Raw genomic sequence first — 17,892 nt, 5'->3', positions numbered from 1 at the left:
ACCGCACATTTTGAGGGAAAAAAAAGACGTTTAAGTGCGCCTTATAGTCGTGAAAATACGGTACTATTTATTAGACTATATTTTCCCAAAATTTAGAAAATTTCTATAAAAAAAAATATAAAAAAATCCTGTCTTAAAATCTGTGTTGGTTTTTTTTCCACTATTTTATGCAGGCCAGTTAGTTATACTGTACGTCAGCTTGTTCACCTAAATTTGGCCAATCCTATATCAACGGTTATCTGTCAATCAATTTTTTTCGGTCATGGCTTCTTGATTCATATGTCGCAGCTAATATACGCAACAGTTGAAATATGAATAATTTACCATTCACTTGCGTTCCAGTGTTCACAGGGATGGCCGTTTGTGTCTTCGGCAGGCGTAGAGCTAACAGAACTGGCAGCGTTGCGAGACAAGGGCTCAAACATGTACGGCTGTAAGCCTTCTACACCAAACCAAGCTTCTACCGCCCTGGCGTCCTCTTCCACAACAACTTTGTCCCCGCTTTCCTCAAATAAAAAAATGTATGATGAAGGAGACTCCTCCACGACCTACAATACAAAACTCTCCTCCTCTTGCATGTTTCCACTGTCCATAGCCTGTTGTTGCTAAGTGCTACTTGGTCCCAATGTTATTTCTGATTGGGAACCTACTAGCCCTAAGTTGCTAACTGGTTAGCAAGATGCTTCAGAGAAACTGGCTACAATCAAACTTGCTTGAGAACCTTCCGCCACAACAATCCCTTGACAAACAACCAATCACATTCACTTTATTCACTTGTGTAAAGTCGTGCACCACTCGGGAGAATTCGGAAATGCAACGGATGGAAACTGTTTCCCTACGGCTTTAAAGGTTTCAAACTGTCAAACAGGTTATCACACAGTGATGACCTGAGTTAATACATTTTTACGTAGTCTTTTTCTTTTTGTTGAATCACAAGCAGATCTACTTTTAAGTGAAGTTATTATCAGTACTAGTTCCTTTACCTGTTGTAGAAAGATGTTTTGTCACAGTTAGCTTGTTGGAAACTAAATACGTCTTTGTGTTGGTGGAAGCTAACAATTTGTCAGACATACTAGGTCAGTCTGTTTGGCTTTATTCACTTTTCCAGCAAGCTCCTGGTAGTATTACAACTTTCTACTAACATGTAAAGTATCTATCCTGCTATAAGAGCCTCACATGATTTCTTTTCAGACAAATAAGACTTACCTTTTAACTGAGATAAATGAGGACTGCCGTGCTAATCTTATTAGTGGTTGGTAAACCACTTGGCCATCCCTGGATGCTTTCTTGGAGTAATGGTAGCAGGCGATCCCTGCTGGGAAGGTTCACCACTTTGCTGTGTTTCAATTAACCATTGAACTGCGCAAATTGTAATTACGAAAACATATTTACTGAATGGATACACTGAAATTTTGGAAAAAAAATTAAAAAAATAATGTTTTTTCAATCTAAACTTTTTACGCTTTAATGGGGTGGGTTTTTTTTAACTTATCAAAATTGTTATATTTAGCAAAAGTACAATAGAAATTTTTTTTTGGCATCACATGTGTCATGTGATCTGCAGCTGGACCTTACTGCCTTGTACAACTACGGAACTATCCGAATACCTCAAATCAGTATGGACATCTAAGCTAGGGTAGGGCTGGGTATTGTTAAAAATCTTTCGGTTCCGGTACCAATACCGATACCTTCACTTCGATATCGGTTCCTGAACGATACTTTTTTCGATACCAGTTTTATAATATCAATTCGAAGAAAAAGAAAATTACACAACATAAAAAAGTACAAATCTTGAGTTTTATTTTAAGCTCTGATTTTTCCATTTACATTTTTCCTCTTACATAAAAAAAAAAATTCAGTGTCTAATATTCACTGTTACATTGTGAGGGCGTTTTTACTTAGCAGTTTTCCTTTAGAAAAATTACCATGTCTGACAAACAAGCCCGTTGAATGGGATCCTATTGACAGTACACCGCTGGTATGTGGGGGTCTGAGCGGCTCCGACAGAAATATTGGAAGGCAGGATGAACTGACTGCACTGATTAAGTTTTCAGGTGGATTTTCCCACTTAAAAACATAATAAAACGACTTTATTCCCACTGATCACAGCAAATATAGCTGCAAGGCAAATAAAGGATAGTGAAGCTCCGCCCAACGCGCGTCAGAGCCACTTTTCAACCGTGCAGCCAGAGCAGCAAAGCTTCTTCAGCCGCGCGTCAGAAGCTGGTACAAGCAGCAAAAAGGAAGCAGCAGACGCGATTTTGCTGCTCTTGCTGCGTCCAGTTTGAAAGCAGCATGATTCACTCCGCTCTGGCTTTGCTCTGCCCACGGGCTGCTGAGAGGAGGATGGTTGCGCTGGCTGCGGTCCACTCTTCTTGCAGTCAAACACCGAGCAACTTTCTGCTCTTAAATTGTTTCCGTGCACGATGTATTGCATTGCACACCATTAGCATCAGTCTTAATAAAATGAAGCCGCACTTTTGACCTGGGGGGCATTTTAAAGGGGTTCCATGACACTCTCAACCAGTTCACAACAGATACACATGAACTCTGGCTGTAGGCGTGACCACCTGTGTATTTTTCCTGGATGACGCAATCACGTTAAGTGTTACAGCCAATCACCGAAACTTGGTACCGAAAGACGAGGCATGTTTCGATACTCTGTAGAACCGAAGCATTTCGGTCGGTACCATAAAAGAACCAAAGTTCGGTACCCAGCCCTAAGCTAGGGTCGAAGTGCCTCCGTTGTCTCCATAATAAATACTATCCGAATAGTGCTGACAGTTGGGTAGGAGCTACAGTAAGACCAGTGATCTGGATTATTTGTGTTAAGGGCAGATTAGACTTCTGCTACCGCATATATCAAATGTCGCTTCGGTCTGGTCGCGAACCAGATTTGCTAGTATGCTTCCGCACCATCTGTCTGGAATTTCTAGGGACGCACAGCAGTTTCCGACCAAAGCGCAAGGGTATTCGAGAACTCGCGAGAACTTTGGGGGATGGTCACAAGAAGTTAGGTGGTGCCGGTGGGAGTGTTTAACTTCCAAAACAACAATGGCACCTTCTGCAAGATATCACAGACATGGATCTGGAGTTGCTAGACATCCAAGAGGAACAGGTTCTGTTAATGGAGTTAACTGTTGCAGAACCTCTGCGCGGGGGTGTGTGGTCGCGCACATAGACAGATTTGACGGTTGAAGGGGCTATGCGTCAAAAGCATAGATTTGCCTTTAGTAACTGTCATAATGAGAAATAGTTTCCTCAGTGGTAATTGTTTTTTCCTACTGAATGCTGCTTATTGAATAGCAATTGTTCAGATCCTATTGTCAGTATTAGTAATCGAACTTCCTCTTCTGTTACTAAATATATTGCAGGCAGTATTATATACTTAGTTGCTATATATATATATATATATATATATTTGACCATATTTAGTGGAAGAAATTGTGCTGTAATTAATGTTCATGGATTTTACACCACTTCAATAGAAGTAGTGTAAAATATTAGGGGTTCTAAAATAAAGCTCAATTATTTTAACTTTCAACCAATCTGATCTAATAATCAGATTGGTTAAATCTTGTATTAAATCGAATAAGCGATTTAATACAAGAAATGTATTTCTTGTCTTCCTCATGATTATGTATTTAATAACCGAGGAGCAAAAAGTTTTATTTAACTGAAAAGTTGGAGTATTTTGTTGATATATTTACCGATTGAAAGGAGATTCATTCATTACAGGCTCTGTGATGGAATCAATTACACATTTTTGTCGTGTCCCTAATCAGCACTGCTGCATGTTGTTTTTTTTTAAAGAAAATTATTGGTGGATAGCAGTTATTATTCATTATAGTACAAAACACTTAACAACTACTACACACTTATTACCAATAACATTACTTACATTTCTATTACCAGCAACCTGCTACTGCACATTATCCACCTATTTTATTTTAGGATTATATCAATAATTGATTCATCACAATCAATCCGATTAATGGTTTAAGCCCTTGTTTAACCCTAACCCTAGTTTATTTATTTTAATTAGAAAATACTTGACTGGTATGATGGCCTAACTTCCCTAGTCGGGAATAATAAAATTAGCATCTCATTGTGCATCTCTGCGGGCTCGTTACATACCGAGCTTAAATTTAAACATTTTTCGCTTTTTTAAGACCATTTAGCCGAATTCCTGTTGTTGGAAAGGTGCTCTTCAAAAGATTGTTATTGATTTTTATAGATCAGTAGCAAAGTGTGTGTTTGGATGATGGCTGGAATTAACAATATTTTTGCTAATCAATAAATCTATTGATTTTTTTTTTTTATTAATAATCAATAGCAAAAGGTGTCTTGAGGATTTATTTTATAGAATTTAAACCGATTGATGCTAGAATTATGCCTGTTGAGGAGTTCTGCATAGAGCATATTCACGGGAAAAAAGGTTCTTCATCGTCAAAATAATTTCTGCTTTGAGTGTTTTGGTAAATTGCGATCATATTGCAAATGCAATTAATTACCTAGCTTTTGTCATGATTAATCCGATTAATTGTTCCAGCCCTCGTTGAGATGCTGAAGCTGAAATCCACTTGAGTTCAGTTTAAAGGCAGTTAATCATAGTTAGATTATGATTTAACAAGGGGGTGATTGATTATTCACAAGTGTCCGAGTTTGTTGTAATAGTCCCCATTTCTTCCTACTTTGTAAAGTAACTAATTTATAAACGGCTTTTTGTCAGGGAATTTGTTGAATGTTTGAAGTGAGACAAAAACGGGAAGAAAAATAAAAACACCAAATTTCTTCACAGCATTTTACATCCATGTTGATGAATCCATCTTCGATTTAAACGTTCTTTTAGAGGAGTTTGAGTTAAAGATAAGATGGCCCAAATACCCTACATGTCCTCGCTTGAAAGGCTGTAATTAATGTGAGTCAAAGCCATAGGAGAGACCAGAGTTTAAAGCGTGTTACTCTTGCATGCAGTATTTACTAGATACATGCTGTTAAAAATCTTCTTAAGCTTGTTTATTAAGGGAACATGTTGGTTTCAAGGTCTGCTGATTGATACTGCTTCAATGGATATAGAATAATGTAAACAGACTTCTTACTCTTAATATATCGTTTATAACTTTTGCTTTTGTCTTGAAAGGATGACTACAAACTTTTAATTTTCTCTAGTAAGATTGAACACATTTTATTTGTTTAAGGTGAGTAGTCCAAAATGTGACAATATTAAGATGCAGTAAGCATTGACATAAAGATTTTAGCTGTACGCGGGCCTCCAGCTGCATTCTGCTGGGGTGAGGCGGTGGGGTTAATGGCTGGAGTGGAATGCAGCCATGTATAGGCTCTGTGGGCTCTGAGAGCCTTCCTCCTCCTCTTCCTCTCCTCGTCGTGTTCAGGCTGCTTCAGTCACTCACCTGCCAGCTCATATGGGAGGGAAACTTTAAAAATGAAGAATCTTGTCAAATCAGGTGATAGAAGCTACTTCGGGGAAAAGAAATAAGAAAATATGAGGGAGGATTTTTCAGCTTCTAAGTTGTCCCTATTAATAAAGGCTGGGTGTCTGATTTAGGCTATGCTTCGTAGTCCAGGAATGAGAAGCGATTAGCAATTGGAGTAGAGCATGTAGAGCTCTGAACTGTCACAGGGTTTGAGTGATGAGGTCATCCAGCCAGCAAAGTTATTTTCTGATCAGTGGTTCTTCCAGAGGTAGTCTCTGAAACTGACCCAAATGCTGTGCAGTCACCGTGTTGAGGCTATTGTTTGCTATTGCCTCAGACCAATGTGGGGACTTACTCAGTAGCAATCTATACTTCTTGGATATTATAATCATACATTTCTAATCATTAACTGGAGTACACAGACTCTAAAACATGGCCTTTTATTTCAATCAAAGCAGTAAGTAAGCCAAAACTTTACAAACTATAGACACATTTTGCAGATAAATTAAAAAAAAGGCTCTGTCTGAAAATATATTTAATTAATTTTTTTATTTTATATTATTGTTTAAAAAATCTACACAGAACTCTTAAAAAAATATATTATTAATGAATGAGTCAACAGCTTAATTAATTAGCAAAATAATCATTGCAGCCTTACTCTATACTAAACTCCTTTTTTTCCCCTTCATTTTAAATTAATCAAAGCTAAAATATTTTGTCTATAAAAGCATCAACCAGCATTGTGTTGTGCACTGCACTTTTTTTCTGTTAAATAGAAATCAACACTTGTCACGTGTTTGAGATTTAAATGAGAAAAATCATCCAAGATCAGGCATGTGCAGCACCTTTGACATCTTTTTAGCTCAGAAAAGCATGGTTGGTTTAACTTCTGGCCTTACTTTGCAGTGTTTCTGCAGTGTTCAGCCTCTTTTCCTTTATCTGTTCCTGTAATTTTTTTTTTTACAGCATCCCAGTCAAACAGCAGCCTGAAGAAGCAGCGGAGTCGAAGTATATTCAGCACATTCTTTTGTTGCTTCCGTAACTACAATGTGGAGCCACCAGCTACCAACAGCAGCTCCCCGCCTCCTCCTGTCGAGGAGAACGGATCGCCTCCTAAGGTAGGACTTAAACAGTCCAGCGTTGGACCACATCTGCTCTCTTTATTTCATCGTATGCCAAATAGCATCTTCATTAGTGTGGTCAGTTTGTGACTTTTTTTTTCTTCTGTTGTTTTTTTTTTTGTGTGTGTTCTTACCCTGGTTATTGTTTGTATTTTATTTCTTGTGTTGTAGTGTGACCAGGTCGAGGTCATCCCTGACCCTAGTGTATGTATGACAATTATTTTTCTCCCATTGCATGCAGGGTGTGTGGGCTGGTGCATCCTCTCTGTGTGGGAGCTTTGACTGCTCCTTTTTTTTTTTTATTTTTTTTTTATTTCCCATCATTCTCTGCTGATTATATCATAGGAAGTGTGCACCTTTTTATACTAAACTGCTGAGCACTTGCACAAATATCCCTGTCTCTCTAAATCAGCATTTTTTTTTTCATGTTACTGCCAGAAAACTTGGTGTCTGTTTCTCTGGGATTGTATGCAAAGTACCAATACAAAGAGGCGCATAATTGTAAAGCTGGAGGAAAATTAATACTTTTATCAAAGTCTGACCAAGCTTCATTCAACCCGCATTTTATAAATAAAAAATGTACCATCTAGACTGACAGGCTGGGCAGGGAGAGCAATAATCAGAGGAGCATTCTGGAACCTCCTGGTAACCTTTTAAGAGCTATAGTGATCCAAAACTACAAGAATCTTTTGTCAGGATGATATGAAATGTAGAAGAAAATCAGTGTTGTCCAGCTTATATTCTGCCTTAGACCAATCTGGTCAATCTGAAAACACATTTCTTGCTGAAACATGGTGGCCAAAATCAGATTGTGAAGAATCCTTGGTGAGATTTCAGAATCTGAGTTGTCTGTACAATTTTCCTGAAGGGAAAGAAAGAATAAACCAACATGTACGTGTTGGTTTAATGTGTATAAAGGTAAAGGTGGTAGAGGAACACTTCTAGGGCTGAAACAATTAACCGGATTAATCGTGATTATTAGATTATTTTAATAGCGGTCAGCTAATTTAGTAATTTGTTTATCGTTAAATTGAGTATAGAAACTGTAAAGCATATCTTTAGCTGACAGAGCAACCCACAGCAGTAATTGTATCAAAATTGTTAAAAAATACATACAAATTTTGCATTTAAGATAAAAAAAATAACTATTTCATCTGTCAGTATGATCTATCCAGAACTCCTCAAGTGGAAAAGTTTTAGTTTACCCTTTTTTTCTTTTGTGAAAAAATCTTCTTTAAGGAACCTTTTGCTGTCTGATTATTAATCAATTAATATGAAAAATAATCAACAGATTAATCGATTTGCACAATAATCACTTGTTGCCACCTTAAACACATCCCTAAAGACTTGCAGCTGTAACATTAGAGAATCCGTGTGTCTAAAAGACAAATGCATCTAAGATATCAGTAAAAATTTAAGAAAGTCATGTAGCATTTTTATATCAATTCGATACTTTGTGTTGTCCTGTCTTAGGAAATTCCAACTGAATATTATTTTCGTGTTGCAAGGTGAAGGCACTGGACATGCATGAATGACACATGGTCTCTATGCCCTAAAATAAATCCCACTACGTCATTAAAGCATAGAACTGTGTTTGCTTTGGAAGTTTCTAGTGTATTCGTTCTTTTATTGTGCTACAATTAAATAAAGTTAAATATAAAGAGGCAAGAAACAAACGTCATCCCTTTATGTTTGGCTTATGACCTCACTTGAGGTAAAACTAATTGATCTCCTTACTTGGAAGCAGTACTTAGCTGTGATCTGCTTACATGCGACCAGCTAAGTTAAATTGGTCATCAGTAAGGGTCTGGCTTATCTACTCTGATTCTCCACTGTTATCCCACCAAACACCAGACGTCATTCAGACATTTTTATTTTTTAGGCTAAATCTGGCCGGTAGTCTTGATTTAGTCCAGAAGTTACTGAAATTAGGGCTTTGATTGGTCACTCTGGTTTCTTCCCACTTGTCCCATATTAGACATTGAAAATATGTTGATAACTGGGTTTTCTGCGTCTTTTCAACAATCTGAAAATTACCGCTTTTGACCTTTTCCTTTACAACCAAATGTAGACGGCGTTTAGGTGTCAATCATGTCATCTTTTTTAAAGTCTTTTCAACCAATTTTTTGCCCGGTGGGACGACACTGAGCTACAGATCTGATATTAATGTGTTTTTCTAGTAATTCACACCAAACACAGCAGTTAGGGGATCCTATAGGCTGTTATTTTTAAGGTAATACAACAAAAAAACACATCAAAGAATTGATTCAGCCTGTTCAGTTGGAGGGAATGTTGATGATTAGGTCCTTCTGGCACCCATTTGTATGATTATATTTTTTTGAGATTCTTATAATGTCAAAGTCTTTCATAGCAGTATCACAGTTCCACAGTATCATGTTGTTGGAACAGAAAGTGAAGTAAAAGTTTTGAAAATGACCAAAGGTTTTTTTTAACCATTTATTGTTAAATGCTCATTCAAGTTGGACACAGTTTAACCAAACGTCCCCTCCCCATTGACGCTCTCCAGGTCCATCTGAGGGACCCTGAGATATTACTACATTAGTGAGAAACATAAGCCCATTTTAAACTGAAAGACCCAACATTTGTTGCCTGGGTTACAGGAGTCCCAGGGAATTGGTCAGCCTGGGGGGCATTTACCTCGATTAGCCTGAGGAAAAAGTGCATCACACATTTAGACCAGGAGGTGGCGGTAACAAGACACAACGGGCTTTACCCCTTCTTGCCATTGTAACGCTACTTTTCCTCCCTTAAAAATGTGCTATTTTGTGTTTTAACTTTTATTTAGAGATATGCAGTTAATTAATTCAATACATTGTTAGGTGTAATGGATTCATGAGTAGGAAAATATAAAATTATTTTACATTAAATTTTTATTGATCTCCATCTGGTCAGAGTTGTTGCTCTGCAACTGATTAAATTGCAATAACTGCTAAGACTGAAATAATCTGCAGTTTTATTTATTATTTTAATGATGAGCAGGTAAATATTATATTGGATATTGACAGCAAAAATAGAAAATATTTAAAGCCAATGTTTCATTTATTACAGTGAGACTGGAGGTACAGGAAATGATGCCTTGATTATAAATTATATTTGTATCAAATAGAAGTTGTATACAGTGGAACCGACGATGACATGACCTTTAGTGATAGTTACTGCATCCAAGCCATTTTCTCTCTTCCTTTAGAGCTATCAGCATAGATCCCAATATATTCCACATATATATACATAAAGTCAGAGTTCTGTTTTTGATCATTGCTTCTCCAACTTATTAAAGAATTTACAAATAATATAAACATGAACTTAAAATGTAAAAATTATTTCCGTGAAAACTATTTGATTCTATATTCTGGTATTAGCAGTTTTTTCCAAGTACCTAATAATCATTAGTATTCACTTTAAAAACTTAACCAAAAGCAGGAAATTGCTGAGTGTCTGTCTGAGGCCCCGTCCACACGAAGCCGAACCCTGGCCTAAACGCACACATTTTTCACCAAACCAGCCTCTCATCATTCAGCCTTCAGAGTGGGAAGATTCTGAAACGCCGTTTTCGCGTTTCCATCTTTAAGCTCTAACCGCATTTTTTTTTTTACACGCATGCGTCATAGCGTCGCCTCTAAACACGCATGCGCGACACAGTATCACAACAACAATGGCGCCGTACTGTGTTCAATGGTTGCTGCTCCTGCTACTCACCCTGCTGTCGGGCTTACAACAGAATCTTCTTCTTCTGGAATATCTCCAGGAAGAACAGAGCAATATAGACGACATAGTTCAGCACCTGAATTTGACTGAACCACGAAAATGGACCCGCAGGGCAACCATGTATAAATATTAGTGCGCATGCCCAACATTTCGTCGCTTATTTTTGCTTTGGTACGACAGCGCCACTTACAGGCCTGGCATACATTTTGCAGCGTTTTCATGCATTCGTGTGGACGATCACATTTATTTTACGTCTCCGTCTTTACGACAAACGTTTTGGAAAATATCAGCGTTTCGTGTTCGTTTTGACTTCGTGTGGACGGGGCCTGAGTTGAGGCTATGGAAACTGGGTATTACCAGTAAATGTCCCGTCTACAGAACTCTGCTGCTCTGAAAAGCTTCAAAAGCACATCTAAAATCAGGCTCATAATCTTGATGCACTGACTGCATAGATTGAGTAGTACTATTTATGACAAAGTATTTAACGGGAAATGACTGACTGAATACAAATCCCAGCAGCATTGGCCAGAGCCAGTAGCCAGAGAAGCCCGATGGCATTAACTGTTTACACAGATTAATTTTTGAATTCTATTTCCCCCTTTAAAACATCTTAAATTATTAAAGATATAAAACCAATATTATATGCTCACCATCAGTTATTGCCTGTGCTGGTGGAACATAGTGCTGCAGGATATTTTGCTGGACATAATCACACGTTTTCAACAATCAAAATGAATATTTAAAAGCCTTACTTCAGGTATGAGTAAAGTGAAACTACTTAAACTCCCCCAATCAGACCCTAAAACACCTTCCTATATTCCTTCCTACTGTATATCTAGGGACAGCTACTGTTCCACTTCTGCTTGGAGGATGGAGCTTGTCTCTTTAAGGGTCACCCTGCACAGGAAGCTGAGTTCATGTGCTTCTTTCTGTATCTCAGACTAAAGAGCTTTACTTTTTGGTTTGCTCGTAGTTCACCACCTACCCCACAATGCTATCACTTATGAGCAAAATTAGCTTAAGGCAAAAGACTGAGCGCCGAGGGATCAATCTGATCTTTCCATGACCAAAAACATTTTAATTTGCCTTTTAAACAATAGGATTTGTAGTAACTACTCCAGCTGACAGCAGCAGGAAAACGCGGCTTGCTCATGACACTTAAAAGGTTTTTAAGCAAACACATCTCACTATATTTGGATAAGGAAGTCAGCCCACATTGAACAGAGTTTTGCACCTAGGTGCTCCTTCCCTGTCTGCAACTTTGCAAACCTCATCTCTGCAGTCCATGTTTTTAGGATGCTTCAGATAATTATTATAATTTTTTTTTTTTACATCTTAATTTGTTTAAACTCTGGGATATATTTGTGTTTAGCTTTAAAGTACAGTTGTTTATTTTTATATATCAACATATTTCTCCTGATTAGAAGTAATATTAAGATTTTGGATCAGCCTGAAAAGAACCCGGACTTGAGAACCGGTAAAGAATCTACAGATTAGGGTGATAGCACGGAGGCCTTCCAACCTCTAAGAGCTTATCAGCAAAGATAACCGTTGAACACATTGGTTGAAACAAGCAAAAAGCTGCAAAGTCATAAGATAAAGTCGATTGCTGAAATGTGGAAACAGACTTTTTCACTGATGGTGCAACTTGTCATACCATTTTTAAAAGGATAGAAATGCAATCAATTAAAATTGATATTCGTTTTATTATTGTTTTGTGAAAGGTGCACATCTCACTTTCTGTCACAAATAAAGTTCTTGTTTGAATAAAATTTATTTAAACTCTAAATCTACAAGTGGAATGAATAATTGTGGGTTTAACTGCAGCTAATAAATTGTATTATCTTCTTGGTCCAATATGGGAGAACATCTGTTATGCATAATGTAATCCAGCAGCATAGTTCTTCTCTTTCTTATGCTTTTGATATAATTTGCTTTAATTGGGCGTTTGATTAGTAAAGCTCTTCAAATAAACCTGAAAGTCTGCCTTTCAGTTTCAATGCATCCCTTCTAATGCTTTGGACATGCTGGAGTGTTTGGATGTAGCAGAAAAAATTACCCACTGATTGAAGCAATTATTATTTTAGAGCTCTAATCCAGCTTTAAGCATATTTCTGGAGTTGCCCATGGAAAGATGTTCCTCTAACACAATATGTTTGGGAGCTTTTCTGCACAAAACCTAGTCTTAAGTCCAAGTGTCTCATTGTATCTAACGTTGCCTGCTTTTCCCTCTCTGCAGCCACCAGCCAAATACCTCCTACCAGAGATGAAAATATCTGACGATGGTAAAAAGTGTGTGGTGATAGACTTGGATGAAACACTCGTGCACAGCTCATTTAAGGTGAGAGGAGACGGAAATTGAGGTGGACTGTTTTTACGTGCATCTCTCATCTGTACATATGTTGGTCAGGGTTATTTCCTTTCTTTTTAACAGTTTTTTTAACTGTATTGAAAACAATAATTATCCTGTTAATTAAAGGCACAAATGTGCTAAAAAAATAAAGGTGTTATACTACTGGCTTAGTGGCTTTCAATCTTTAGAGCTTTTTGCCAGGGAATCTGCTCCTGACTCCGTAAATGTTACTGTAGTTTTACATCTTTCTATCTAGTTAGGCCTAAATAAAACCATCCAGGTCATCAGTCAAACCATGATGAAGACTTCACACTTGCTACAAGCAGGACCTCTGCTGCTCAGTTTAGGTACTGTATTTTCTTTGGAATTTCTCTCATGCATTACGATGTTTGTGTTTGCAGCCCATCAGTAATGCTGATTTTATTGTACCGGTGGAGATCGATGGTACCGTTCACCAGGTATTGTATAGAACCAAAAAATACACTAAATGTTTTTTTTTTGGCATAGATTAGCAGGATTCCATGTTTCCTGTGTGAAGATCCTGGAGAGACTGACTGGTATCCAGTTCAAGTAATCCAGGATAGGCTGTGTGTATCCAGGTTGGCCTATTCAGGATTACTTGCAATGGGTGTCAGCCAATAGGCGAAGAGCAAGGGACAGAGATGTGGGGGAGGTTGATGAACAAAGTGAAAATAAATGCTACTCCTTTTTTTTCTTTTTTATTTATTTAAAAAAAAGAAAGAAAGAAAATAAATGCTATTTCCCGCAGTAAACGATAGAGTGTGTTGATTGTTTTTGGTTTTGATTCAGGTGTATGTGCTGAAACGGCCCCATGTGGACGAGTTCCTCCAGAAGATGGGGGAGCTGTTTGAATGTGTGCTCTTCACAGCCAGTCTAGCTAAGGTACGGGATGGAGGAATTTATTCATTATGACCCTTTCTGTTTACTAAGTAATGACACTTCATGTTTTTTTTCTTAACGGCTGTTTTGGTTTGTTGTTTGATTTGTTGTCCTTCTTTTTTTATGTATCTTTTCCAATAATGAACCGGTAAGTTTGAAAAATAGACAAATAGTTCAGTAAGATACTTATTATTGTTGCTCTAAGAGCTACTCCACATGCTAAACAAAGTGCTAGGAATCAGTGCTTTTTGTTAACTAAAGTAGTATTTGTTGACATTGTCCTCGCTTCATAAATGGCAATCAAGGACGCCATCCTTCTTGTACTTTGAAGTCATAGTAACCCATTTAGTTTTTGCAAGTTGTTCTGCTTAAAACTGTGGCTTGACTCACATGTTACTCTGCTTTACATCACAAAACCATAAAATTGTCTATGTACCGTGAACATTTTTGAAAAGCGTTGCATCTATGTGTCTGTCTGAACAGTATGCAGACCCCGTGGCAGACCTGCTGGACCAGTGGGGGGTTTTCCGAGCGCGGCTCTTCAGAGAATCCTGCGTGTTTCACAGAGGGAACTATGTTAAAGACCTCAGCCGACTGGGGCGAGAGCTCAACAATGTTATTATTGTTGACAATTCCCCTGCCTCATATATTTTCCATCCAGAAAATGCTGTAAGTTTGTATTTTTCATTGATTTAGAGATCTTAGGTGATTTGGTATGTACGGGCGAAGTGTTGAAAGCATTTTATGCCAGATACATCTAAATAGAAATCCAATTTAAGTTATTATTATGGATGCTGATGTTGGGCATTTTCCATCATACAGGTATCAGTCTGATAACTAAAAATTGGGTTTGTGTTGATAACTGAGGAGGGGATGATATAAGCTTTACTTGTTTGGTGCATTGATTATTAGCCTTAACGGCGATTTGGGGAACAATTTCACTTCATTTATCATATTGGTTCCTCACTGCACAGTGTCAGATCACCTTAAGAGGGTTTTTTCCGAGAACATTAATGAACAAGATGGAAGAACACAGCAGACATGCCAGGGAGAAAGCTGTGGATATGTTTGGAGAAGTGTTGGGTTATAAAACGATGTTCCAACTTTAAACTTCCTACTTTTTGGTGTTTTGATACATCTATCTGGGGGGAGAGTTTTACATCTGCAAACCTACTAAAGACCTGACAATTAAATGAAACTGACTAGCTCAGCAAGGAGGGCATTATCTAAAGAGGTAGTCGAACATTCCTCAATTTTCTAGAAATCTGTTAAAAGGAACAACTATTGGTTCTGGATTTAACCAAAGATATGGCATCCATGTAGTTAAAGTAACCTGCTCAGATTAGACTAAAACAAATCTTTTTTTGGTCTAAATATAAACTTCTGTGAGTGGTGAAAACATGGTGCCTCATCCAGAATACCCCCGTCTCCATGGTGAGAAAACCTGTTTAAGGGTGCAGATGACTTTAGACTGGGGTGGAGGTTCACCTTTATACTGGACACAGCCCTACACAAACAGCCAGAGCTTTAGATCCGAGCTTATTCATGCTTCCAAATGGTCCAGTCAAAGTCCAAGCCTAAAGGCAGTTAATATTTTGTGGCAGGACAGCTCTCCAAAGCCTGCCATCACCTCTGACTAAGCTCGGTCTGTTTTGCAATGAAGACGGTCAAAGGTTGAGACTCCCACTGGTTTATGCTGTAATTGTAGCAAAATGTGATTCACCGAATCTTCTATCAAGCTGACTGTTAACATTGTTCCCCCAGGTCCCAGTTCAGTCTTGGTTTGACGACATGAATGACACAGAACTCCTGGACCTGCTGCCTTTTTTTGAGAAACTCAGCAAAGAAGACGAGGTTTACGGAGTCCTGCAAAATTTCCGAAGCAGGTAGCAGGACATGCTGCAGCTCAGCCTGTGCTCTGCGGCCTCCTCTCTGTCCATCTCTGTCCTTTTTCTACAGCCCGCCGTCTCTCCAGGCTCTGGAAGATGACCCGGGAGGCAGGGCGGGGGGGTTCTCACTGTGGAAACCTCCGTGTTCAACCATGTCTCTCTGCTCTCTCCTCCCTGTGACTGGCTGCCTTCTGAGTGCCATCAGAAAAACACAAACCTTTATTATCCCAGGACCACTGTGTCTCACAGAAACCACACCAGAAAGTGTACCGAGCATCCTTAGTTAATGGTATTGGGGACAAAATACCGAGAGGAAGGAACTCTTTATTTTCAAAATCGGCTTTTACTATTCAGTAAAGTGCTAATTTTTAAACCAAAAGCAAAAAGAAAAGCAACTTTCCATCTAAGACTCTTTTTGTGGAACCACACAGAAGCCTGGAAACTATTTTGTCCTCATATTGTTGCTATGCAGGCAGTTTCTGGTAGTAGAAAGTACTGTGACTCTTTTCTTACTGAATGAAGTGCCTTGTGTGAATGTCGTTTATATGGGGAGTCGTTTTCTACATGGCATATTTCCAGAGTACTTTTGGTTTTTCACAGAATATGCTTTAAAGTGGACACAAGAGTATCAGTATCTAAAGTTGTACTTCACTTTTGTTTTTTCTTTTGGATCATCGGCCGCTGGTTATACGTCTCGTAGTACTTCTTTTTTTTTTTCTCTGTTTTTCCTGTATGCTTGTGCCATTATATAGGTGTGACTTTGTTTCTTTCAGCTTTCATTATTTGGAGAGCTAGTTTAATTTTTATGTTAGGCAAATGGCCGTGCTTGCAGCTGTGAATATCAAGCCCCCACCTGCTGCAAGTTTTATTCTTTCTTTGATCATTCGATCTGAAAGCTCAGATAAAACTGTGCCATTCATTCATCCATTTCCTCCACATTTTTTTTAGTTATTGCTTTTTAATTTTTTTCCCGCCAAACGAGGAAATCTCCTTTATTAGGCTCCATATCTTTGCCACAGTTTGAGTTAAGCCTGTTAAATGATTATTAAATATAGCATTATAGTGTATTTGCTTTGAGATCTGTTCTGTTACGTTTATCAGATGACCGGCTCTCGGTCTGTGCTGGTCTTTGAAAGAGTCTGAGGTCGCTGAGGCACACAGAGGACGCCATGTCTTCGCTCTTCCCTCCTGACTCGAGGAACCTCCAGGAGTTTGGTGTAGACGCTTGTCAATATCACACCTTCGTCCTGATTGACGTGCCGTCGTTGCCGGGGCTTCTCCGGCCTCGCTGGAAGACCATATGTCATGTTTATTGTCCCAGACTTTTTCTTTTATAAAAACAAACTAACTCTTCTTCACCTCAGTGCCTATGTTTGAAAGGAGCCCAGCAAAACCAAATGCTGCAACATTAGATACCATGGCAATAACCTTTTGTTTTTTTTTTCCTTTTTTTTGCATTATTATGTTTCCATCCCGATTTGTTTTGGGTTTTCTAAGAGCACTTGACAAATCCATGCAGTAGGGGTTTATGATTCCTGCTTTCAGATCAGACGAAAGACAACCTTTTATTAAGAATAATCTTTATCAGATTAGTGCTGGAGCAGTTAGAATGCTGGTTGATTCTGGGGAAAAGTCAGCTTTCATTTAAGGTAGACTGTGAAAAGTGCGCCTTGAGGAGCGTCCTGCTGATCAATGAAGCGCTAGCAGGGTCCTGAAACGGAAAATTGGACAGTGAAGAACTGAATCCTTGGCGTTGATGCCTTACTGCCAAGGGAGACACAAAGCAGGTCTTCTTTCTCGATCCAGCATTGCATTGAGAGGGATGCTGTTCAGTCTGTGGTGTTGAATCTCAGAGCTGCATATGTGGATCATACGCAGCCTGGCTGAGGTGACATGTCCCAACAAACTGGGGATTGTTGCTTGGTTTAAAGGGTCATGGTATTTTATGAGAAGGCTACACTACTTCATACGTTTTTCTTTATCTCAAAGGTCGCTGCTCCTTCAGGAAAACCTGATCATCTGATCTTTCTGTTGAGCATTTGTGTTGGTAGTGAGTTCAGGTCATGATGGTTTTGGCGCAATGCTTTTTTTTTTGTTTTTTTATACATATAAATATATATGAAGCATTGCTTTTACTCTTCTACACCTCTCTAATTTATCTGAAAATTTTCATTGTAATATTTTTCTACCTACATCTTGTCAGTATTTGCTATAAAAAAAGTCATGTAACCCATTTTTTAGATTTGTTTTGTCTCTGTCTTTTGCCTTTTTTTGAGAGCTCTCTGTCAGAGGGACAAGTTTACGTGTCTGTTTCCTTAAATTTTTCCCCACCATTTCACTTACGATCACGTCGATCCATTTGTATTAACACCAAAGTTCTAAAACACTTAAGGTTCAGTCACAGTGGTTTCGTTTTGGTTCAGGTTCACTTCTTTTGTTTTTTTGCAGAAAACACTTTGTTTTTT

General features: G+C 38.3%; 1 protein-coding gene across 2 annotated transcripts in view; it reads left to right on the top strand.

Annotated features, from left to right (window-relative positions):
- The window catches only part of LOC107097033 (CTD small phosphatase-like protein), a 22,660-nt gene extending 7,029 nt beyond the window's left edge, over positions 1–15,631 (top strand). Inside the window, exons 3-9 of one of the 2 annotated variants that reach the window (XM_015393998.1) lie at positions 6,405–6,556; positions 6,731–6,763; positions 12,525–12,626; positions 13,040–13,096; positions 13,449–13,541; positions 14,022–14,207; positions 15,303–15,631. In XM_015393998.1, the coding sequence (XP_015249484.1) occupies positions 6,405–6,556; positions 6,731–6,763; positions 12,525–12,626; positions 13,040–13,096; positions 13,449–13,541; positions 14,022–14,207; positions 15,303–15,428 (749 nt within the window). In that variant the 3' untranslated portion in view covers positions 15,429–15,631. The remainder of the gene's footprint in view (positions 1–6,404; positions 6,557–6,730; positions 6,764–12,524; positions 12,627–13,039; positions 13,097–13,448; positions 13,542–14,021; positions 14,208–15,302) is intronic. The other variant, XM_015393999.1, reaches the window with a different exon arrangement.
- The last annotated feature ends 2,261 nt before the right edge of the window (positions 15,632–17,892 follow it).

The sequence above is a fragment of the Cyprinodon variegatus genome, unplaced genomic scaffold (assembly GCF_000732505.1).
Source record: "Cyprinodon variegatus isolate N-32 unplaced genomic scaffold, C_variegatus-1.0 Scaffold666, whole genome shotgun sequence".
NCBI classification, from domain to species: Eukaryota; Metazoa; Chordata; class Actinopteri; order Cyprinodontiformes; family Cyprinodontidae; genus Cyprinodon; species Cyprinodon variegatus.
The sequence above is the reverse complement of the archived record's forward strand: the minus strand, read 5'-3'. Positions and strand labels throughout refer to the sequence as shown.